Source organism: Psittacula echo, assembly GCF_963264785.1.
Source record: "Psittacula echo genome assembly, chromosome: 25".
Taxonomy (NCBI): Eukaryota; Metazoa; Chordata; class Aves; order Psittaciformes; family Psittacidae; genus Psittacula; species Psittacula echo.
Genome location: NC_137760.1, coordinates 4019424 through 4043144, shown reverse-complemented (window position 1 = coordinate 4043144; position 23721 = coordinate 4019424). Strand labels below are relative to the sequence as shown.

The 23721-nt window shown below is 50.2% G+C and overlaps 2 protein-coding genes across 9 annotated transcripts; both read right to left on the bottom strand.

Moving 5' to 3' along the window:
- Positions 1 to 2196: 2196 nt before the first annotated feature.
- PLPBP (pyridoxal phosphate binding protein) lies at positions 2197 to 8191 on the bottom strand. 7 transcript variants are annotated; one of them, XR_013958517.1, is made up of 9 exons: positions 8092 to 8191; positions 7685 to 7792; positions 7180 to 7215; positions 6554 to 6629; positions 6272 to 6406; positions 5947 to 6089; positions 5326 to 5424; positions 4375 to 5006; positions 2197 to 2712 (listed from the first exon to the last, which is right to left on the bottom strand). XR_013958517.1 is itself a non-coding variant. In XM_080634639.1 (8 exons), the coding sequence occupies exons 1-8, from the start codon at positions 8188 to 8190 to the stop codon at positions 2689 to 2691; spliced, it is 720 nt and encodes a 239-aa protein (XP_080490765.1). In that variant the 5' UTR covers position 8191; the 3' UTR covers positions 2197 to 2688. The 7 variants fall into 7 exon arrangements, 3 of the variants coding, with proteins under 3 accessions (XP_080490765.1, XP_080490766.1, XP_080490764.1); XR_013958518.1 differs by lacking the exon at positions 2197 to 2712 and adding an exon at positions 3425 to 4032; XR_013958519.1 differs by lacking the exon at positions 2197 to 2712 and having other exon boundaries at positions 3425 to 4473; positions 4562 to 5006.
- Positions 8192 to 9340: 1149 nt separating this feature from the next.
- ERLIN2 (ER lipid raft associated 2) lies at positions 9341 to 21917 on the bottom strand. Of its 2 annotated transcripts, none has more exons than XM_080634545.1 (11): positions 21770 to 21917; positions 21574 to 21655; positions 21294 to 21340; positions 20877 to 20938; positions 19439 to 19564; positions 17168 to 17241; positions 16722 to 16780; positions 15498 to 15589; positions 15062 to 15151; positions 13415 to 13494; positions 9341 to 12133 (listed from the first exon to the last, which is right to left on the bottom strand). In XM_080634545.1, the coding sequence occupies exons 1-11, from the start codon at positions 21874 to 21876 to the stop codon at positions 11924 to 11926; spliced, it is 1029 nt and encodes a 342-aa protein (XP_080490671.1). In that variant the 5' UTR covers positions 21877 to 21917; the 3' UTR covers positions 9341 to 11923. The 2 variants fall into 2 exon arrangements, with proteins under 2 accessions (XP_080490671.1, XP_080490672.1); XM_080634546.1 differs by having other exon boundaries at positions 21584 to 21655.
- Between the last annotated feature and the right edge of the window lie 1804 nt (positions 21918 to 23721).

Here is a 23721-nt window from a genome sequence, read left to right as displayed (position 1 = left end):
AATGCTGTTCCCTTCTTGCTTCCCTGTTTGCCTCAGAGGTTTCCACACTAAGTTCAATATTTAGCTTCCCATTCCCCCTCCCACGTCTCCTTGTCCTCTCTCCCCTCTCTGGGCTCAGCTTCTCGGAGGCCACGGCTCACTGCAGCTTCAAATCAAAAGGGATCAAAAGCAGGCAATGAAGTCTCCAGGACCCCGTGCCAGGACGCAGAGGAAGAGGGTCATGGAAGGACGACGAGAGGCCACTCTGGGAATGCGGTTTCTCTCCAGGACCAATCGTTCCTGGAGGGGAAAAGAAATTTACTCCTTTCTCCAAACAAACACAGCGCAGTGGCCATTGGGAAGAGGAGACGGCAGAGATATCCATCAGCGCAAGCTCCATTTCCACATCTGCTTATATGGATCCGTTGGACTCCAGAGCCCATCATCTCAGTAAAGAACCAACAATCAACAGTGAACCCACATCTTCTCCCCCGGCTCTGTTTTTCCACTGCAGCAATTACCCTCCTGTGCCCTGTGCTGCAGGATGCTGGTCTCAGATCCTGCAGCTGAAGCTGGAAGAGCAACAGGAAACTGCTTGTGTCCAGCATCCGCTCCGAGATCCTGCGAGCATCTGCTCCATACAAAACCCCTCCCCAAACCCATCCCTCCTCCTCTGCAGGCTCCTCACCAAGGGGGAGAAGAGACCCCTTGACTGATGCTGGATTTCGGCATTCCCAACACATCCAGCGCAGCAGCAAGCAGGAGCATCCCCAAACGCCGCAGTGCAAAGGGCTCCTTTCGTTGGATCAAGCCCTGAGTTAAGGAATCCTTGTCTCCAAGGACGCCAGTGCCTGCAGGGACCTGAAGAGCCTGTGTTGAGTGCAAGAGCTGGGAGCAGGACACAGGATTTCAGCAGGGGAATGGCCCAATGTTGTGATGCTGAGTGCCTGGAGGGAACTCAAGTGCATTTGGGCTCCTACCTTGCCATGGGCAGCCCTGCTGCTCGCCCTGGGTTACTCTGCATTGCCTTAATGGACTGTTAATAGCACACGCTCCTCTTCCTACCAAGGGCAGCTGTGACCCTGTCCCAGACCCCAGTTGCTGCCCCTCTGCTTCCCCTACCCCAGGGCTGGAAGGAAACCTCAGCATTAGGCCAAGAACTCCCTGTGTGTGGATAGGAAAGGGGCTTGGCATGGATCTCGGGGGGGCCTGGGGGATGCTGGTCAGTGCTGGCAGCATCCAAGGGCAAGCAGAGCAGCCTCCAGGACATGTTGGAGCAATCAAGCCCCTGTCCGTGGCCGTCAGGATTTGAACCTCCCCTAAAATTACCTCCAAGAACAGCCAAAACCTTGGCCAAAACGAGGAACAAATGTGAAATACCCGGCCCCAGCCCCGCCACGAGGAGAGGAGCTCAAGCAACACTTCCCACATGCTTTGAGCCCAACAGAGTTCAGGCTCTTTCAAGTACTTCCAAGCCCCTCTCCCCCTGTGCTTTTCCAGCCTTGACCCCTCCTGATGCCTCCGGCCCGGGAGACAACAAGGCAACCTGCTTGAAACTCCATCACCATGGACGTGCCGGTGCCGGATGCCAAATCCCTGTGCCCCTCGCTCCCATTCAAAGGTAAAAACGCTCCTTAACCGCTGCAGGCATAGGAGGGGGGGGGAAAGACAACAAGCCCAGGACTCTCTAAATTCCTTTCACTAGGATCCAATAAAAACCTTGGCAGTTGTCGGCCTTCCTGCCGGAAACCTGATATCCCAGAAATAAACACGCTTCCCAACTTTGAAGAGCTGCAGCAGCGGGCTCTGCCTCGGGTGAGCTGCTCTGGCCATCCCCATGCTCTCATCCACCCCAGGCAGAGCAGGGAATGGCCTAAATCCATGGATTTTCCCATGCCAAGCAGGGGGCTCAGCTCCGGCCACTTTGGAATACGAAGGATATGATGTGATAAAGAACTAAATCAAGCCTGGCTTTGTAAGCAACGCCTGCACCCTCATCTAATGGGAACCAGAGCCTGCAGAGCTCGGCAGCTTCAGAGTGTCTCTAACAGGAGAGGCTGCTTCCTTGAGGATGCTGATGGCACAGGCAGCCACCCCATCTCCCCAGGACAAGAGGAGCAGCAGCACATCTCCCCATCCTGGTTTTATTCCTTCCGGATGCTCTCAGGAAGGGTTTTTCTCCTCTCCATCCACTTGCCAACACGGCTTTGGGGGGGATCAGCTTGGGCAGAGCCCTCCAAGGGACATTGCAACACAAGAGTCACTGCAGGGGACTGCTGAGGAACACGGGGCAGTGCCTTTACCCCAGGAGGTGACAGCCAAGCCAAGTCACGAGGGAAGAGGAGGAGGAGCCCCTCTGGTCCTTCATCTGCTGGACGCATTCCTCCAAGGCAAACATTGACAGTGTCAGTGCCCGAGGAGCGAGCGCTGCTGCTGCTGCAGTGAACCTGCCAAGTGCTTCCAATGGGGAATAAACTTGTGATGTGGAGGCCAAGGTGCTGGAGCAGGGAGAAGGGCTCATTATGAGGCTGTGGAGTCTTTCATCTCCAGCTTGTTGGCTGCATTCTGGTGAGCAGCAGTTCCCATTTGCTGGTGATGTTGTGGAAGGACAGGTGGTCTGTGGATACGTGTCCGGCTCCGATCATCCCAGCTCCACGGGTGCCCAAAGGAGGAGCAGAAGGTGCTGGTCAGGGCTTCAGGGAGGCTTGGTCATGGGAGAAGCATGCTGAAACTCTGGGGCAAGAAGCACAGGAGGGAAGGGATGAGATCCATAGGGATCTGGACGCACTGGAGGGGTGGGACCGTGCAAACCTCATCCAAGTGGGTCAGGGCAATCCCAAACACAACTACAGGCTGGGTGGAGAATGGATGGAGCAGCCCTAGGAAGGACTTTGGGGTGTCCTGTGCTGGGCTGGGTCTGCAAGCTCAGGGTGCAGAGCACTTCCACTCCTCCTGTGCTGCTTCTGCATAAGAGAAGGAGCAAACACACGGGACAGCAGCAGACTGCGCGTTGGAACTGAGTTTAGATAGAGCCAGAGCCCTGACTTTGTTCTGCAAAACAAGCCAAAGGCTTCCCACGTTGTGAAATTCACACACACGAGGATCTGCGGTCAGATTTTCTGGGAAGAGAGAGGTGGAACAGGAAGGGATTCACTCCAACCATCAGCTGGGAAGTGCTGTTATTTCCCAAGGGTCATTCCTGACCCGTACCTGTCCCAGGAGCTGCTGTTTCCCCTTCGCTGCGCAGGGGAGCACTGCCACCCAGAGGGCTGCTCCAGGAACAGCTCACACCACCTCAACCTCTCCCCCAGCTCAGCCGCAGCTATTTCTCCCTTTCTGATCCAAACCTCCCTGTTCCACTCCCTTTGCTCTGTTCCAGCCACCTTTCAAACCACCCGTTGGGGAAACGGCTTCAACGACAACTCAGGGCATTTATTCACAAGGCTGGAACATAAAAATAACATCTTTAATAGCTTTAGAGTTGGCACAGATGGTATCAGAATTCACCACTTGTTAATGGACTAGGAAACAACCCATGGTGCAGCGCTGAGGAGGGTGGCTCAGACTGCATGTTGCTTCTAAACCACGGAGCTACGACAGGTTAAGAGTTGACTCTTCTCATTTACATTCAGCATTTATAATCAGAAAGGAAAACCAACAGCTGGGTTTAACTGTGTGCACACAGAGAAAAGCCTGGGAAGGAGGTTTCTGCTGGCAACTCATGTCTCCTCCTCTTAGCAGCACACAAAAGCCCCCAACCTCAGTTTTAACATGGGTTAAAAGAGAGACTTGCCATAGCTAGTGTTGGCCAAACAGCATGTGACATAACATGGGAGCTTCTGCTCTAAATGAAACAGCTACTGCAGTGGAAGAACCCCATTTCCCTCTTCCAGGAGAAGTGGAGGTTAGACCAGTACTTAAGGTATTAAGACACAGCCTAGGAGCTCTGGCAGGGGGATAGGATTCTTTCCAGGAACCCAGAACACGGCAGAACAGCAAGAGTTTCCTTTCTGGAGTTCTTTTTCCAAAGGAAAAGCAAACCTCAGTGCTGCCCTGCGAGACAAAGGAGTATTCTCATCCTCAGACATGCAGACAGGATGGTGGAGGTACCAAACAGCCAAGTGACTTGCCTTGGAAAGCAACAGAAAAGCCCCATTTTGACCCAAAAGAACTTAGACTGTCAAAGAACCACTACACAGGATGCAAATAACTCCCAACACCACAAGAGAGGAAGGGTGAAAGCATTCCAGAAGACCTGAGCAGACTTGAAACCAATGGGAAAAGCCAGCAGTGTCAGCCTGGAAAGGACAAATACAAACTCCAGGCAAAAAGACACTCCCACACTTGCCATCTGCACTCAAAACATGAGCTCAAGCTGGCAACTGTGCTCCTTACCCATCCTCATGTGCCGGCTCTTTGCCCTCTGCAGTGTCACAGTGTGTCTCTACCACAGGTCCTGTTCACAGCTTCCCTCAGGAGCCACCATGTGCAGAGCTTTTGTTTGGAGAAACATTTATAGGGTCTGTGGCAAGATCAGAACTTGTTTAATGAAGAATTTAGTCCTCAGTGAAACCAAACTCACTGCCACTGGTGAGGATATAGCTTGATTCATTAGCAGCTCCGTCCTGACAAACACTTTGGTCAATCTTGTCAACCCAAGGACCCTGAAGGAGCCAAGATACCACAGTCACTTCCAAGCATACACTGTCTTATCATTTGTTGGTTCTACAGATTTCCAGTTCCTATGGGTACTCTACAATCACAATAAATTAGGAGGCATTCCTGGCCTCTGCTCTGTTAGGAGGAATTCCCTCTCACCATCACGATGGGGTGCCGACACGGAGGGAGGGAAGAATGCATAGTGAGGTCTCCCATCAGCTGTCCTCTGGTGAGGCCGTTTGTTTTCCCACCTATTGACCCTGCACTGTCAAGGTCTCAGTTTTGCCTTCACTGCCTGCTTTGTTGGAATAATCTCGCTCTCCAAATATAGTGCTTCCAATCCTGACGTTTGTGGATCCAACCTCTATCTAGGGAGAGAGACAAAGGAGGAGTTAAGGGCAGAGCTGCCACCCAAACCTGCCAGCAGAGTCTGTAGCCAAACTCCATGCTCATCACATCACAGGACGGTTCCCCGTGTACTTGTCACCCTACAGCAAAGGTCTGTTTGGTCCATCCCAGAATCAGGAGAGCACTTTTTCATGGACCAGCACCATCAGGCTTCCCCTCGGACGAAGATACCAATACACCCGCTTGGATGATGCCTGGGCTGGGCTTTTTGGTGCCTACAGCTGGTGCTGGTACATCTGTTTCCCAAGGGAAGGGGTGGCAGAAGGAAACCAGACTTACTGCATGCTGGAAGTCTGTGGACATGCCCATGCTCAGCTCCACCTTCTCAATGGGGAGACCGAGCTTTTCACACACTTCCTTCCGCAAAGACAGCAGCATCTAGAAGGGAAGGGGAGAGAAAAGAGGATCACACACTTGACAGGCACAGCAGCTCTGTTTCAGGGTTTCACAGATCACAATTTCTGCCTTGGAAGTCTCCTTCACACTTCCCACTGAAGCACCTGCAGATTCCCTATTCCAGGCTACGTTACCAACACCACCCATACTTCCAAGTCTATACATCTTCTGAAGACATTCCATTATCACAGCAGTGTGACACAGGCCTGGGTCCTCTGCCTGATGCACCCTGCACACACAGCAGGCAAAGGAAAGCCAACTGCAACCCCATCTGGACACAGGACCAGAGGAGGCAGGGCAGGAACTGCTGCACGAGGTGTCCCTGCCATATCCTGGCAACAGCTTCAGAGAAGCTGGCCCAAATACAGATGGACATGTACAGAACTGAGCCTAGCACCTGCAGTAACACCCTCTGAGCTCTAAGGGTTTCTATGGATGCCGCACAGACTTCCAGCCTGATGGGAGACAAGCCAACAGGTAACATTTTCTTCTAGAGAATCCTACCTGAAAGTCAGGATTTGGACCCTTACTAAGGTCATGCCCAACGCTGCCAATGGTCATCATCCCCACAAATTCCAGGCTGGGACACTTGTTGATGATGTGCTCCACAGCAGCAGTGGTGTCTCCAGGAGGAAGGCCATGCTTACCTGGCAAAAAGCAAGGAGATCTGTGCCAAGCTCTGCCAGAGGCCAGGCTGAAGCTAACAGACAAGCAAGCTTCATCCTAGTTCAGAGAAACACTTTAAGAGCACAAAGCAACCCATCCCAGTGAGGTTGTTTCTGTCCCGTCAGCAGGACAAGCCTGCTTATGAGCAGAAAAAGCCACTTACTGTCTTCTCCACTTGTATTAACTTGCACCATGACCTTCAGCCTCTGAGGGGAGCCTTTCTTCTGCCAGGAGCTGTTGACCCTATCTGCCAGCTTCACTGAATCCACTGTTTCCAACATGAAGAGGTTTGGGACAGCTGGGGAGAAAACACAGGCTGAGGGCAATGCTGCTGGCGCAGGTTTTGTACCTACACCTCAGCTCGCCCAAAGAGCATTGCTGAGTTCATGCACATGAGGTTGTTACTATATGAACACTGGATCACTGCACATGAAACAGGTTTTACCCATCAACTTGTTGACGTTGGTTTTCTGCAGGTGGCCAATGAAATGCCATTTAATGTCCGGGCAGGAGGACAGAATCTGAAAGCAGAGAGGAACAGTGAGGTTTGAATGACAACTCCCTCCTTCCCCCCACAGCACTTGAGTCTCAGTTTGCCCACAAACAAAACACCCAGTCTTCTTCTATTTACCCTAAAAGGCACAGCTCAGCCGGTGCTTGTGTACTGAGATTGCTTCACCCTCTGCAGAGGAGCAGGGCTCTGATTGCAGAGCACTACATGGGGAAAGCAAAGCTCTTTTGCGACTGAATAGTCACAACGTGGTATTTCCCCCAGATTGAGTGTTACCACGTTTTTAAATGACTGCGAACCTCCTACAGCAGAAAGCACAAAAGGTAAAGCACCGTTCAGGCAAATACTTTATGACTAAAGCACATGTATTCACAGAGCCAGCAAGACAAGGAGAGGGAATGGGGCAGGCAAAGAGCTAAAAATAACCACACCATTTATCTGAAGAGACAAGGATCAAACAGCCCCCATTGCCAAATCCCTAAAAACCAGGATTTGTGCTAAGCAGCTCTCAGAACACAGCTACAGAGAGAGAGAATACACACACAGAACTGTGTACTTACCCTGGAGTCTGATGCCTTTTCTAGCAACTCTTGAACCTAGGAGAATCAAGACAATCTCTTGTTAAAGCCAGAGGTGCCTGCACCATAAGAAGGTCTCTCTAGAATGTATGTCCCTGGGAAAAATACGCCCCTCATAAACACAAGGCCAGGGACCTGATGATATGGCCAAGCCCAGTTCCCCATGCTCAGAGCCCCACACAGGGCTGCCACAGTGCCTTTCTGCAGCATGGGGCCATCGCTAACCCATGAGGCCCACTACCAACCCATGGGGCCCATCCCAGACCTATGGGGCCCATCACCAACCCATGGGGCCCATCACAGACCTATGAGGCCCATCACCAACCCATGGGGCCTGTCACAGACCTAAGAGGCCCATCACCAACCCATGGGGCCTGTCACAGACCTAAGAGGCCCATCACCAACCCATGGGGCCCACTGCAGTCCTATGGGGCCCATGACAGACCCACGGGGCCCATCGCAGACCCATGGGGCCCACTCCACTCACGTAGTTCTCCCCGAAGCTGCGCTGCCCGTGGCTGTAGGCCTCGATCACCATCTCCGCCGGCTTGGTCTTGCTGACGGCCACCAGCCGCGGCTGCACGGCCGGGAGCCCCTGCACAGGCAGCCGAGGTGAGCTGGGAAGGCTCCAACCTGCCCCACGCTCCCCCCAGCATCCTTCAGCACCCAACCACGGCCCCGGCCCCAGCTATGGGAGGTCAGCTTGGCCTCCACGGCGCTGGGGACACCTCTAAGGACGACACTGGGGTCCTGTCACCCTTGCTGAGGGGAACAGCCGCCTGCCTCCATGACAGGCCCACAAGGCGCTGTCTCCACGGTGACGGAAAGCCTGCCGCCCCACCGAACGTGCCCACCCCGGCGGGCCGAGGCTCTCCCCGCGGCCCCGGTGCTCACCTGCGGCCGGCGCGCCGCTGCCTGCTGCACCCGCTCGATGACGGCCCGCAGCGCGGGGCCCAGCCCGTCCCCAGCGGCCATGCCCGCCGCCCTCCACATCCCCGGCTGGCCCCGCCCCTCCCGCTCCCTGCCAGCCAATAGCATCGCTCCGTCGCGCACCGCCCACCAATGGGAGCGGTGGGGCGGGGCGTAGGGCGGCGGCGCCATGTTGGGGCGGCTGAGGGGAGGAGGGTGGCGGATCCATGGAGGACACATCCAGGCTCCGGTGCTGGCCGAGCCCACTTTCCTGCCCTTGAAGTGGCTGGGATGGGGCTTGATGCCGCGCCGAGGGACAGTGAGGAGCGCTGGGTGTCCTGCTGTGAGGAACAAGAGCGGTGTCAGCACCTCATAAACTGCCCTGGCACCCCGTCAACACCGCAGCCTCCCCTCGGGCCAGCAGGTTCTGAGGGGAAGGATCCAAGCAGGAGCCTTCACCCTGGTGAGGAGAGCATCGACAGATCCCTGTGGCTCTCACGACTGGAAAGCAGACATGGCAGGCCGCAGCCCTGTGTTCAGAGGGCATGTTCTGCCCACCACAACACTGCAGCGCTCATTTTGACCATTTTTGACCATATACCTTGAATACTGCAATAAAAACCACCAGAGAGTCCACAACCAGGACATTCTGCATGAAGAGCCATCTTCTAGGGTGCAAATTCCAATGACTAGAGGTAAAACACCCCCTTATAAAGCAAGGCAGCACTTGTGCACGCTGGGTTGTGGGGAGCAGCAGGACAATGGTTTTATCCCAGGGAGTCAGATGGAAGGAATGGGACCTGCCAGCTGGAACCCATTAGCTAAATCCTTGTCTTAATGTGCAGAACTTGGCTCTCCCATATTCCCAGCAATGACACAGCTGGTTAAAAACACCCACCAGGCTCTCTGTGTGCTAAAACATGACAGCGATTTGGTGCAAACCTGACCAAATCCTTGCTGTTTGACACTAAAGGCTTGTTACTGTGTTTGTCACCCTGTTCTGCTAATGCTTGTGGCATTCCCTGAGCTGATAGGGATACATCCACTCTCTCCTGCTCCTTGGAAGGGGAGGATGGCAGCGGGCAGCAGCACATGGGTCAATGGCAGCTCAGCACCCATCCACAGCACTCTTCCCCCTGGAGCAGCAGCAGGCTCAATGTTACCCCTGGTCAATCTTCCCCTGCAGATAGATCTACACATCGTGTTATCTCTAGGGATAAAAGCAGGAGCACTATTAAAATTGAAGGCCATTTTATTGTCATAGCAAATACCAAAATAAAAAGGCTTTTAATACATAAGAAGATCAAAGACTGTACTGGGAAAGCATTCCCACGCTCCCGCCAGCAATGCTCAGGTATCACAGCAGTGCCACAAACCTGGGTTTGCTTTGTTAGAGTGGTTTTAAAACTCGGATCTCCCAAGATTTCAGATGATGGAAAGAGGCCAAAATGTCAGTTAAAGAGAGAGATGGAATCACGATGTAGTGACAGGTCTGGGAAGTAAAGGAGATCAGACATACAAGGAGGAAACCCGGATGCAAACGCAACAATGGATTCTGGCTTGTGAAGCCTGGTTTCAACCTTGCTTTTTGCCTTTTGACTCTTGTGACAGTTGAAGTTACAAGAATAATTCAGCAGTAATGTTTTCAATTAAAACAAGAAAAAAAAAAGGCATTAAGACCTATTTACTCCAAACTATTGTCTTGCTGTGAAGTCATACAAAAAAACCACCCTTTTTAATACCACTTTGGCTTATTTGGGTCTTTTCATTAGCAAAAACCACTCAAGTAAAACATAGTTTTTAGTTACTAATGGAAATCTCTAACTTGAATGGAGAACGATCCCAAATGAGATCATCCTCAAAGGTTTAGATACTGTTAGCTCATCTGCTATTCCCTGTTCATAACCCTATAAAAGGCAGTATTACAACCTACCTACTGATGCCATTTTGACTGCTGTGCTGTCTAATGTCGTAGGTGTGGAGATGGAACTTCCCTTTGCTTGCATTTCCCAACAAATAAAGCTGACACAATAGATGGGACTTTCCTAGAGCAGAAACTGATGCTTATCCTTTACTGTGCATTGTCACTCTCCTTCCTACCAGGGGAAAGAAAACTGAAGTAAGAATACTGGTACCAGCAGCTGAAATCCCTCAGAGTTCTATCTTAGTGTGATCACCTTATTCAAAGGACTAATGCATGTTTCAAACACTGAAGAATGAAACCAAGTGTAGTGGGTAGCAAGTGCTGGGGGCACAAGATTGCAAATGCAACAGGCTGGTTCTCTGACAACTAAGTTAGCGCTTACACTCGTATCAGCTCATATTAGTATGTTGGCCACAAATGATAATGGCAACTAATAAACAGACTCTGCTGCCAAGTGGCAGATGGATTAGGGACAGAAAAAAAACAGGAATGTTCTCTCTAGGTCTGAACTTTTGTCTTCAACACCCTCTCAAGCTTTGCATGTGTGTCAAACACAACCCTATTACCTCTGTGCATCTGCTATGTGAAGAATTCATTGGTTTTTGGAAGCGAAAGGTACGTTACATGGCATTGTTCTGGGTAAAAAAGGAAAATTCAATGTATCTTTGGACAGTTCAGAGACAAGAGGTTCTGTTCTTTGCCCTGTCACTTCTCACTTTGATGATCTGTGTCCTTTGCTACCATAAATCTTCCTTTCACAAGGTCTATTCAGAAAACAACCCCCCAAACACAACTGAAACTCAGTTCCATTCCTTTCAGTTTAGCTGAATGCCTTCTCTCTAGTAAGACACTGTAAACACGGAAATCCAGGTGCTCTTGCAGAGGCAGGTAACGTACTGTGATGCCTGTGGGTCATTCAAGCAGTTACTTGCCAGCAACAAGGCTTTTGACAAAGTCAGGGTCCCTGAGACAAAAATGCTTTTCTCCCTGTTTTCCTAATCAGGACAATGGGACAAGTACCGTGCTTGCAGCCTGGTGGCACTGACAATCAACTTCAATTCTCCAGCAGCATGCCTGTGCCCCTCACCAAGCAGCTGGGGAAAGCCTCAAACTACTGACTCCTCCCTTTCGTCCTCCCCAACTATGACAAATGGAAACCAAAGCAGTGTTAAGATGCACAAAAGGAACAGTTTGGGTCACTACCTGTAGTAGCAGTGGTGTAAGGCTTAGATCTCCCCATGGAAACCAGGGAACCTGCAGGATTTCAGCTGGATTTCGTTAACTCACTGTGGTCTCAGCTGCCCTAGCAAGGCAAACCAGGTCAGCTCAGACCTCACTAATAGGTGGGTTTATGCATTTGCTACACCCTGCACTCTGGGCAGAACTGGAGCATGGACACAGGCTGTTAGATCATCCCAGCACCCCATGCAATGGGGGCAACCTGCTTTTTAGACCAGGTCTTCAAGCAGATGTGTCTAGTGTACAAAAGTCTAGCACCTTTTTGTTAAAGGGGTCTAACATAAAGTACTTGAAATTTCCAACCAAAACAAGTTGTAGCAGCAATTCCCCTCCCTCCAAAACCTCATCATTTCTTGACTTCCTACTGCTATGAGACACCTCAATCTAAAAGGAAGTACCCATCTAAGCTGGCCTCTCCAGAGGAATTTGGTCTGCATGTCCAAGAGCAGAGAGAGGTGCATCTAAAGGACATACCTGGAGTTGGCTGCTTAGAAGTTACCTGGAAAACCACCCCATAAATACCAAAGTCTAATTGTCATACAAAAGATTGAAGGGATTAAGTCTGATTCGTCTCTTTCAGAACTGGAAAGGGGGAAAAACAAAAAGGAACTTCCCAGTTCATGTTTCTTTTGATATAAAAGGAATAGAAATCTTTCAGTTGACGTTATGAAGTAGCTTTGAGTCCTCATTGGTTCCTACCCCATCTTCTTCTTGGATTCCTTCTGCCAGTCCCTCTGCAAATTTGGCCTGGCTTCCCGCATAGTCCATGAACATGTTGGGAATATCCTTGCCAAAATATATCTTGCTGTTTGCTGCAATCGCCTTGTATTTCATCAGCTGCAAGTACTCAGGAGTTAACTTCAGCTGCACAGAAAGAAAAGAGATCACCAACAGATCGGATCCACTCAAAAGCAAGGTTGTGTCATGAGAATCCTACTTTTCCATCACACTAGCAGGCATGCTCATCCTCTCTTCAGCTGAAGAGGCACAGTGCCCAGAAGAAAGCTCTCTTTCAGTAGGTCTAAAGTGAAGCTCTAAATCCCAGTGACTAAATGGCAAAATGAGAAAGTGATGGAAGCAGCTGGGGAAATGTTCAATCCAAATGTACCAGAGATGCTCGAAAGCACATAACTCACTAAAAGCCCTCGCAATGCAAGCTGCTGGAAAGAAAACACAACTGGCTTCTAGCCAGAGAGTAGATTGAAGAGTCTGTTCCGGAGAGCAGAGCTCATTCGTTCAGGATAATGACATTAGAACTGAGAGGATAGAGTAACTGGGACAGAATTTGTGCACAAGCATCCCACACCTCTGTCCATTCTCACTGACCCTTATAAAACAGAGTTTTCCTGCTGGGATGGCCTGGGCACTTACAGCCTGGCATTTATCCATAGGATTTCTCTTTTTCCATTCTTTCTTTCAACTTCTTTCTTTGGCAGTACCAAGGCTTTGCCAGGCTAGTTACTTAGATGTGCAAGATCAGCTCTATCTGCTCTTTACCTAAACACTTATTTACTCTTAAGCCTCCCTGTCACTCCAGAGATCCCTGCTCCTGCTTTGCTTGCTTGCCAGCTAGCACATTGGAATTAATCGACATTTCTGATTGCAAAGGCATGAAAGGGCAACACTGAAACTGGTATTCTATCTACAGAGGGAGCCATGACCCCATCAGCATCTATCCAGAGAGGACCAGGTTATTTCATGTATCCTGATATAAATTTATCTGCCCAAAGAAAATGAATTTGCAAATAGGGATCTAATTGTTTCAGGCTCAATAATTCTGAGTGATGGCTTTGGTTTGCCTTTTGACTTAAACAATGAGACACAACAAGCAAGCAATGAGCACAGGCAGCTCTTTTCCTGAGTTCAGGTTAGATACAAGGAAGAAATTCTTTACTGTGAGGTGCTGGCACAGGTTGCCCAAAGAAGTGGTAAATGTTCCATTCCCGGCGGTGTTCAAGGCCAGGCTGGACAGAGCCTTGGGTGACGTGGTCTAGTGTGAGGTGTCCCTGCCCATGGCAGGGGGTTGGAACTGGATGATCTTAAGGTCCTTTCCAACCCAAACCATTCTATGATCCTATGAGTATTTCTATACAGCCTAACGTAGGGAGCTCTGCTTCAAGGCCCAGCATAAGGACGTAACAGTACCTTATTAGCCTCAGCTACTTTCATAGCAGTGTAGCATTCAGCGTCAGCTCTCGCCTTCTCTCTTGCAAGAAATGCAGCATCTGGAAGCAAACACGTTTTCATATTCAGAGTTTTATTTCCAGCCATGTTAGCACCATTTGCAGCTGGAAAACTTTTTAAAGTGGTCAGCACCACATCTAAACTGTACGGGATACAGTTTAGGGAAGAGGGAACCAAATGGGAAACACAGCAATGGGATCTCAATTTACATCTACAACACTGCAGGATGATAGCACAGAGTAAGTAAATTGCTTCTGCAACTGAAGACCTCAAAGCATTTTATAAACATAAGGTTTTTATTACCACCCCTGTCACGAGGGCTGAGAACACTCTTTCTTCTCCAGCCAGCCCCTAGCTCTCGTGCTGAAAAGGCAGCAACTGTTCCTGTGCACAAGTGGGATTTGCCCATAATATTTGCACGGGACTCACAGCCCAGCAGAGTGCTCTGGAGATGGAGTTTGGGATTGTGAATGCAATTCCCCAGATGGGAGCTTCTCTGGGATGCTGAGATTAAGATTCAGGCACGCAGAGGAGGGTGATTTTAACCTTCACCAGCTCTGCTCCTTGGATAGATGTCAGAGAGCTGTTTCTTTGTAATAGCAACGATGCGTAAAGGGTCCAATCCTGTGGGATGTGGAAATTCCCTTACTCCTAGCAGAGACATTTAAGGAAAGAAACACTTCCCCTTTCTGTACTGGACTCCTTTTCCTCCTTCTGACTTTTTATCTATCCAATACTAATGATGCAGTATGAGGCCACCACATTAAGATGAGTGTAATCTACCTGGTTTGCTGTGATTTCTTGACATCCCTTCTAGGACAGGGAGCCACACGACTGGAATACAGTCTGGATTTCGGAGTTGCACAGCTGGATAAACCATTTGTTTTCCTATACTAGCAGGGAGTCCTGTGAGCTGCTACACTTCAAAATCATGTCAGCAATTGGGATGGGCTGGCCTGCAACTTCCTCTCTTTTGGCTAAAAAGAGTGGTCCCAGTCGGAGACACCAGAAAGAATGAGGGAGACAGGAATCCTCTGCCAGCAGAGTTGAACTGAAGGCCTGACACCCAGTGACACACATTTATAAGAACTAAACCCCATTGTATTTCCGTGAAGAACTTCTTAATGAGAAGCTGCTGATCTGTAAAAGTCTTAATTGGCTCCTCTGTGGCCTTCTGCAAAGCTTGACAGGGCCTCTAATGAAGGTAATTGAAAATAAGGCCCTGTCACTTGGAGCTGGAAATGCTGACCCCTTTTCATGTCCTGGAATTTCCTTAACAAAGCAGTTTATCAGAGGGGTAGGGAGACATCATCTTAATTTAACAGTACAACCTCCCAGGAAGAGCACCTTGAAACAGAAAGTTCCAAGAAGCACAGTCTACAAAGAAGCATTCCTATTCCTGCCTCTGGTCAATCCTAGTTCCTAAACGTAGTCAGCTGCAGAACTAAAGGAGGGTGAAGAAGCAACAATGCAAACTAAACAGTGAATGTCAGCTTGGACTGAAGGACACGGTCAATACACACATGTCAAGAACTACTCAGCTCCATGAATTGCTTCAGGATCTTTAGACAAAATTCACCAAAGAACATTGACTTCCTACAGACTCACCTTCAATCTCTGAAATCCGCTTCTCTGTTTCCTTTTCCATCACTTTCTGTCCATAAGTTATTTCAGCAACTTGCGCAATCTTTTCTGCCTCTGGAATGAAAAAGAACACATCCACGTTGTGGTCACACAGTCCTCCTAATGCTAGGAGCAGCTTCACCCACCAAAGTCCTCACCACCCCCTTCTGGTGAAAGTAAATTGTGGGAAGACTTTTCAGCCCTCAGAAGGCAGCAGTCTGCATCTGGGCAAAGCTGGAACCCACCTAAAAACCCTTTGAGTTTCCCTGGAAGAGTTTCACATCAGCAGCCAATAAACACAGCAGAGATCACCCAAAAGTGAACCAAGTTCATCCCTCCCCCATGCCTGGGTTCTTTTTGCTGCCTTCCCCCCACTCCTCCTCTTCAGTTCTTCTACCCCTTCAAACACAGATATACAGACCGATGAGGGCTTTCTTCCTTTCTGTCTCTGCTTCCTTCTCCACCACCTTCTGCTTCTGGGCTGCAATCAACAGTTTTGTCTTCTCACTCTCCCTAATGAGCCAGAAGAAGCCAGTTACAAAGTGTGACCTCGCTGAAGTGGTGCGGCTGCTGGCTCAGTCCTCTTTCAAGCACAAACATGTGCTAGGGCAGGCAGCACTCAGGAAGTGAGCACATGTACCTGCACACAAAGAGCTTTTCTTCTAAACCAAAGTGTCTTTTCCTTCCCTCCATAGCAGGAAGACTTTCTAGCCAAGCCAGAATGAAGCCCTCCCTGCTACTCTCTGGAGGCTGCCATAATGCCTTCTACAAGAGGCATAGACTGTTCACGCTAAGTTTTTTGGGCTATTGTTATGAGGAATTTAAGCAAAGTAAGACATTAAAATCCTGTGAAAGCCTTGTCCTCACTGACAGCTGATCTTCCTTATTTGGGAGCTTTGAAACCACCCTTCATTCCATCACATGGCTCTGTGTATGTAAAGAAAATACTCCGTTCGTGCTCCCAAACAGGGAAGACAGATTAGAGTCCAGAACAAGCCTCTCCCAACACATATCCTACTGTATTTATGGTCACAGATTAACAGGCTGATTTGAGATTTTGACTACCATGACTTCCCATGATACCAAAAGGTTGTATGGAATGCTAGGGAAGCAAAATGGACAAGAGGGGCCTTATTCTGGCCTACCCAGACTGCTGGCAGGGTGCTCAGAGAACATAAGCATTTCTGACTGATCAAGTGCAAGAGAAGGCAGCTGGCTCCGAGCATTGAGAAGGGATCAGTGTGTCAAGTGCTATTAAAGAAAGTTATTTCAAAGCTTCAACCTGTTGAATCAACACTTTCTCCATCCCAGACAAACAACAGGATTAGTGGTGGACTCTCTCCACCTGCCACTCACTCCCATGCTCTGGGAGGCCTCTTTAAAACAGGGCCAGTGTCAAGAGGAAGGAGATTGTGGGCAACGAATTTCTGTGCTCAAGTGCTCCAAAGGGAGAAATAGTTTCTAACTCAGCAGTGACAGACACGTGCTTGTCTGCTGCAGCCTCCCCAGGCCCTTTCTGCAGGCAGCACAAGGCTGGGAGCAGGCCTGGCAGAGGGCACACTGATCACTGCTTGCTGTGAAAACACATTAATCTGGATGAGCGATTCTTTTTGCTAACACAAAGGTGCAAGTCTCAGGCACTTACATGAGCTCATAATTCCTCCGGATTGTTTCAGGGATGTTTGGCTTTGTAACTCGAACTGCCTGGAAAGGGAGACCAAAGAAAACATAGGCAAGCAGCCAACAATCAAAAGCCAAATGGCCCCTGAGGCTGCAGAGCATGGGGGAGCTGATGCTTGGGGCATGCTCTGCCACACAACGCTGCAGAAACTATGACCAGGTCCAAAGCCCACAGAGCAAAAGCAGGACTCAATGATCTTCTGCTGTGACAGGAGACAGTAACCTGTGTAAAGCAGTACCCAGAGTACCACCAACAGAAACCCAACACATCAAAGCTTAGAGGAGATGGAAAGGATATGGTTCTCATTCCTTCACAGTTTTCTATTTCCTTTTAGCCCTTTTCCTTTCCTTTCACCCCTCCTTACAATATGCACCTTAGACATCTCAAAGTAGAACTGTATAATGAATTACCTGTATAATTAATCCAGGGGCCATTGTAGTTAGGTCTTGCTGCAAGGCCAGTTTAAGGTTTTCATCAATCTGATCTGATTGGGGAAAAAAAACCAGGTAACTACAAGTCCCACAAGGCAGCTTGTTGTCAACACATACAGCTGGCTGGAAGGGCTCAGATTTCTTATTCCTGGAAGGTAAGTACCATGGAACTTTGATGTAGAAGTGATGGGTAGAGGAAAGGCATCCCTGTCGCAGAGACAGGTTCCCATCTCTCTCAGTGTGTCAGGCAGCACTGACCAGCACCAAACACTTGGGACATACTACAGGAGACAAAGTGAAACTCTTCCCAGTTCCCCATAAACCACAGCTGGAATCCTTCTGAGCTAGAAGTAGCACCATTATGATAGAGAATCTGTGCTCTAACCCACTTCCCCATTGGTATCTTCCCAGCTAAATGGTGACTGATGAGGAACTGCATCTGTGCCAGCAGGAGGCAAAGCACATGCAAAGGCAGAAACATGAACTGGCTGCACTGGCTGCTGTAGTTGTTGATGCTCATAATTTCTTTTTCCTTGAGAGCAGAGAAGCAATAAGTTCATCAAATTTTCTATCTGCAGTTTCTGCAACTTTGCCTCCGTCCTGCTGCACTTTCAATTCCAAATATTTCAGCATCTCATTTGCATCATGTAAGTGGTCGAGATTACAAATAGCTATGCCCAAAGCTTCATCAGTATCTTCTGTAATTTTGCTGTCCATGTCTCCTGATGGAGCTACAGCTGGTTTATCCCTCAGCCCACCATTTGAAGAAAACTGGATGTGTTGTGACCATACTGTGACTCAAGGGCCTTGCTAGCTTTTGTGAGTTGCCACTGCACAGCCCAAGTTCAAAATCACTTTTGTTTTCTGCAGAAGAGAGGCCAAAAAAAATGGTGTCTTCATCCCTCGCATAATCATGCAAGGCTTTCACACTCATAGCTTTTGACATATGGTTATTTCAATAGGCTGCAAAGAAATCTCCATAACATCTGTTTGGCTCAATGGACACCAGTTAACTCGAGCATAGCTGAGAAACTTCAAAAGGAAACACAAACCAAAGCCCTGCTTCAGTGGAAAGCTCTAAGGACAACAGTGTTTCCAGTTGGGGCCTGCTGAGAAGTGCAAAGGGAAAAATCAAAATGTAATAGCCTTGAGAAAGTGATCACATCTCACTCCTTGATTATTTGCTTTGGTCCCAGTTTAGCTTTATCTGGAACTCGCCCTCACAATGGGGCTCAGCCAGTTTAGGAAGCAGCTGTTATCAGTTTCCTGCACCTGCTTGCAGATGTGGGGGCAGAGAATGACATGAATGGGCTGTGCCCCACTTCAGAGCCGAGCCAGAACACATTGAGCTCACACAAAGAGTTACACAGGAGTTTATACAAGTTCCTTCTGTGCAAAGCAGTTGCTTTGAGGCTGTTTCAAGCAGCTGTCGTCAGCAGCTGCCAACATCTGGAGATTCCATTGGCAAAGCAGCCCCATAAAGGACCTGGAGGGGAACTTAGCCCTGGTTCTGCATCTTGTGCAGCAGCACATGAGGAAGCAGAAAGCCAGGCTTCTTGGAAAGCCCAGTCTGAACAGAACAGGAGTCTGTGAACAGCCTGTGTCCTTCCAGGCACAAATTCTGTCCATTTGGGGTCCAAAACCATCCACAGTTACATTTCTGCCTGTGGTCAGCACTGCTGTAGTGCTGAAACACTGGAAGGGGTTTCTTGCCAGTCCAAAGCCATAAACAAAACACTCAGCACTGGCACCAACTGGTCTATTTCTGCTAAAACCCCACAGCTGCAGGCTCTTTCCCAGTGTGCTCTCCTGGTGTCTGTGCTGCCTGAAGCCAGGGAGGAAGGTCAGCAGGCTCTTGCCAAGCCATCCTGTTTCCCAGCACCAGGCTCTGCAGCCACAGGCATGACACAAAGCTAATCAAACCCAAAGGCCAAGGAGTGCTTGCTCAAAACAGCTTTTCCATCTGGATAAGCAAAACCAGTGACTGATTCAGCAAGTCATGTTTGCTGAACACACAAATAACACCACGGAATTAGTGCTCCCTTTCCTAAAGCCCTCCGCTGCTACTGGCAGGTTTAGGTTTGGATGGTGGTTCTTGTTACAACACACTGAAGCAGGAGTGACAAGCAGGAAATGACAGTAGGTAGTTAACTATCCTGATTCCAGACAGGGCAGATACTGGATTCATAGGTTAAAAGCCCATCAGTTTGAGGTAAGGAGCTCTGCATCAATAGAGAAGGGGTAGCTCACCAAACAGCTCAATGTAGACCTCCTGCAGCGTGTGGACACTGCAGAACTGGTTCAGCTCATGGTGAATCTTGTTGAAGATGAGAGCTTTGTCATAGTCAGCGGTGTAGTTCTTCACTATGTCGTACACTGCAAAAGAAGACACCCTGTTCAGAGCTGGGCTGGAGGGATGCCTCAGGTTGGGCTGAGCACTTGCTTCAGGAGTCATAGTGCCTACCTGAAGTGAAGAATCCACCCCCAAGAGAAGCTGGAACCACAAACACACACTTTGTGAACAAAGGGGAGTTTTCCTTATTGCTCATCTATTTCATAACACCCTGACCAGTGTTCTGTCACCTGCTCTGCAAACAGGACATCTCACTACCAACAACCCTCTCTATGCTATCTGCATATACACATAGGTTGTGCCTGAGCTGCAGAACACAGAGGTCAATGCATAATGGAGGAAGAACATCCCACACCCAGCATAAAACAGAGATCTTGAAGCAGGCCTCCAGTAAGCCAGGCAGTTATACCACTCCTGTAACCAACAGGGTGCTAAAACCCAACGAATTTGGGGAAAAAGGCTGCTCAAGTCATTCTTCTTGGGCTGCAGAGGCAGGTTTTTGCTCCCAAACACCTTTCTCTCCCCTGCCTCTTGCACACCTTGTCCGAATCAGTTCTTCACTGAAGCATAAAGCCCAGCGGGGATGTAACAATGCAACCACTGGTAGCTGGATGGCATTTGGGTTCTAGTGAAGCAAGTGGCAGCACAGAACAAGTACGTGCAAGAAACAATAAACAACAAAACATGTGGGAGAGCTCGTTTTAGGCTTACACCCAGGAAGTCTGGGGGGTTAAAGGTACACAAGGGGAGTACCAGTTCCGAATCATAGAATAGTTAGCGTTGGAAAGGACCTTAAGCTCATCAAGTTCCAACCCCCTTGCCATGGGCAGGCACACCTCCCACTAAACCATGTTACCCAAGGCTCTGCCCAACCTGGCCTTGAACACCGCCAAGGATGGAGCATTCACAACCTCCCTGGGCAACCCATTCCAGTGCCTCACCACCCTCACAGTAAAGAATTTCTTCCTTAGATCCAATCTGAACTTCCCCTGTTTAAGTTTTAACCCGTTACCCCTTGTCCTATCACTACAGTCCCTGATGAAGAACCCTTCTCCAGCATCCTTGAAGGCCCCCTTCAGACACTGGAAGACTGCTATGAGGTCTCCACGCAGCTTCTCTTCTCCAGGCTGAACAGCCCCAACTTTCTCAGCCTGTCTCCATACAGGAGGTGCTCCAGCCCCTGATCATCCTCGTGGCCTCCTCTGGACTTGTTCCAACAGTTCCGTGTCCTTTTTATGTTAAGGACATTGCACAACCTCTTCACCTCACCTCACCCCAGGAGCACAAACAGCTCCGGATGGCAGCACTTGGCAGGGTCACGGGGGACGAGCTCACCTGCGCTCTGGATGAGGAAGTTCACCACCTCGATTCTGTCGAAGTAAATCATCACCCCTCCACTGCGAAGAGAAGGCAAAGCCATGAGCGAAGCACGAAGCTGGGCTGGAGCAGAGAGGGACACCCCCCTCTAGCGGGCTGAGCCCGGCAGCCACAGCGGCTCCAGACACCAGGTTTCAACCCAGAAACCGGATTATTGCGTGTGAACCCATGGAAAAGGCAGCGCAGAGCCTGAGGATGGGGCTACATCACCCGCCCCAGCCCCCTGAGCTCACCACTGGTTCCAGTGATAGGGGCGTAGTGGGAAACCCAGCCCCTGCAAACAAATCTACACGTTTTAAAGCATGCTGGAGCTATCAGGGAGGAAAACAGGGAGAGGATCCAAAGGTTTCTCCCAACAACAGCTCAAAGTCTCACCTGGTGCCACAAGGAACGTTTTTCACCTCATCCGTCTGCAGCGTGGTCTGAAGAGAGGTTTAGGGAAAAAGGCTTAAGGATCTCCCACTTTATCCGCACATGCAACAGCGTTTTGCCCATATCCCCCCCTTCAATCCCCCAAGTAGAAGAACCGGGCCCAGCCTCTCATTCACAGCGCACGGGGCCGGTCCCGAGAGCCCTGGGCCGCGAACAGGCACCGCCATAACCCCCGCACCTCCACCGGCCCGACCCCACGGCCCGGTCCCGGCCCCAGCAGCACCTGCACTGACTTGTAGGACGTGATGAAGGGCAGCATGAGGTGGAAACCGGGCCCGCTGGTGGAGGTCAGCAGCGCCCCGCCGCTGTGGAAGGGAACAGAGGGGCCGTGAGGGGAGGCCCGGGAGGGGCCCGCCTCGCCTCACCGGGCGGCGGGGACAGGGAGCGGGAAGAGGGGGAAGGCGCGGGGCTCGCCTCACCGGTAATAGACACCGATGTGCCCCTCCTCGATCTTGTGGATGGCCGAGAGGAAGGCGGCGGCGAGGAAGCTGAGGGACAGCGCCGCGATGGCGCCCAGCTGGGCCATGCCCGCTCGGTAACGGCGCCGGCCCCCTCAGCGGCACCGGCCCGGCGCCGCCCTGACGTCATCACAGCGCGACCGCGCCTTCTACCCCGCCAGGGGGCGGTGGAGGAGCGGAAGTCGTGAGGCTGCGGGTTCGAGACCCGGTTACGCCTCTTCCCGCATGGCTTTGGGGGGGGCATCCCGCACCCCATCACCCTGACCCCCCCCAACCCCTTATGGGACGTTGTTTGGTCAGACAAAGGGGTAACAAGGAGAAAAGTGACAGCTGAGGCGAAAACTCATTGAATCCCCACCTCTATATGTTGAAGGCGGCTTAAAAACCACAGGCGAGACGTATAAAACGCCAGTAAAAGAGAGTAATTTGCTCTTTGATAGATCTCCGAGGGTTCTCTCTAACAGAACCCGTCAGGGGGATCCAGCGCCGCTTAGAAAGAAAGCATGAAATATCTGTGATATTTGTCAATCTGAGTTTTACAGCTCTTAAATAAGTGTGAAAAGGCACCAGAGATGAAACACACCCGGGTTAGTTTGGGGCTTTTTTTGTATCAAAACACTTGCCCAGATTTAAGGCCTGGATAAAATGTATTCAATCTGTAAAGGTTTTAATGGATCGGGTATGTGTTTCATAAATCACGGGCCTCCACTCAGCCCCCGCTCACTTTAATAAGGGTAAACTAGGAAATTGCTCTGAGCTGCAGCAGAATGCGTTCATCTCAAATTGAAAAGTAATAGATTTTTAAACGGGAGGTGTTCTGGCTCGCAGGAGAGCTTTTGCCTCAGAACATCATTACCCCGAGCGGGAAACCAGCTGCGGCCACGTGTTTAACAGCATCAAGATGTGAATGCGCACAAAGGTAAATATTATTGGTAATAATCCTGAAAAAAAGAAGAAAAAAGCCCCAAAAAATCATTATTCCTGGAGCCAGGGCCAGGAAAGTTCATTGGTGTCTGTGTGGCAGCTCTGGTTTAACAGAGTGAGCTTTGCTATATGAACAAATGCTTTATTGCACTTCATCCCTGCCCCATTCCCCCCCCAATCCCGCTGCAGTAGAAAAACACCTCCTGGCTTTTACTATGATTGAGAGTTTGAAGCCTCCCAGCCTGCCCGCTGCTGCTCCATGGTCCCAATGGCATGGATCCAGGGTAGGATGTGGTGGCCCCTTGGGATGTGCTGGGGCTTGGCCGCTGCTGGGGAGCAGAGAGGGTCCCCCCGCCCCAGGCTCCGGAGCCCGCAGGGATGGAGTAAAGGCTGTGTAAAGTCTGTCTAACCTCATTAGCTGTCAGGAGGAACAATGCCGGGCTGGCAATAAAGGCAATTCCGAGCCTGTTGGCCATTAATCACTGCCTGACAGTTGTGAATAGGGGTGGAAAAACTCCGTCCCCGCGCTTCCCACTTTGGCGTTTAAGGTTACCTCCGTGTGCAGCCGGAGTGGTGGAGTGGAAAGCTCTTGCTCACCAGTCCTGCCCTGTCCCGTCTCCATCCTCACTTCTACCCCATCCCCACTTCTATCTCCATCCCCATTTCCATCCCATCCCTATCCCTGTCCCCATTCCCCTCCCTGTCCCCATTCCCCTCCCTATCCCCATTCCTATCCCTGTCCCCATTCCCATCCCCATCCCCATTCTTATCCCCATCCTTCTCCCCATTCCCATCCCCATCTCCAATCCCATTTCCATCCCAATCTCCATTCCCATTTCCATCCCATCCCTATCCCCATTCCCATCCCCATCTCCATCCCCATTTCCATCCCATCCCTATCCCTGTCCCCATTCCCATCTCCATCCCACCCCTATCCCTGTCTTTGTTCCATCCCCAGTTCTATCCCATCCTCATCCCTCTCCCTGTCC

What these genes read in the sequence shown, in the direction of transcription:
- PLPBP (XM_080634638.1), bottom strand. Translation starts at nt 8,190, where the DNA reads ATGTGGAGGGCGGCGGGCATGGCCGCTGGGGACGGGCTGGGCCCCGCG. An exon ending in GCAGCTTCGGGGAGAACTAC is followed by an intron (nt 7,216 to 7,684) that starts GTGAGTGGAGTG and finishes TGATTCTCCTAG; the next exon opens with GTTCAAGAGTTGCTAGAAAA. An exon ending in GTCCAAATCCTGACTTTCAG is followed by an intron (nt 5,425 to 5,946) that starts GTAGGATTCTCT and finishes CTTCCCTTCTAG; the next exon opens with ATGCTGCTGTCTTTGCGGAA.
- ERLIN2 (XM_080634545.1), bottom strand. Translation starts at nt 21,876, where the DNA reads ATGGCCCAGCTGGGCGCCATCGCGGCGCTGTCCCTCAGCTTCCTCGCC. An exon ending in CACATCGGTGTCTATTACCG is followed by an intron (nt 21,656 to 21,769) that starts GTGAGGCGAGCC and finishes TCCCTTCCACAG; the next exon opens with CGGCGGGGCGCTGCTGACCT. An exon ending in CGTCCTACAAGTCAGTGCAG is followed by an intron (nt 21,341 to 21,573) that starts GTGCTGCTGGGG and finishes ACCTCTCTTCAG; the next exon opens with ACCACGCTGCAGACGGATGA.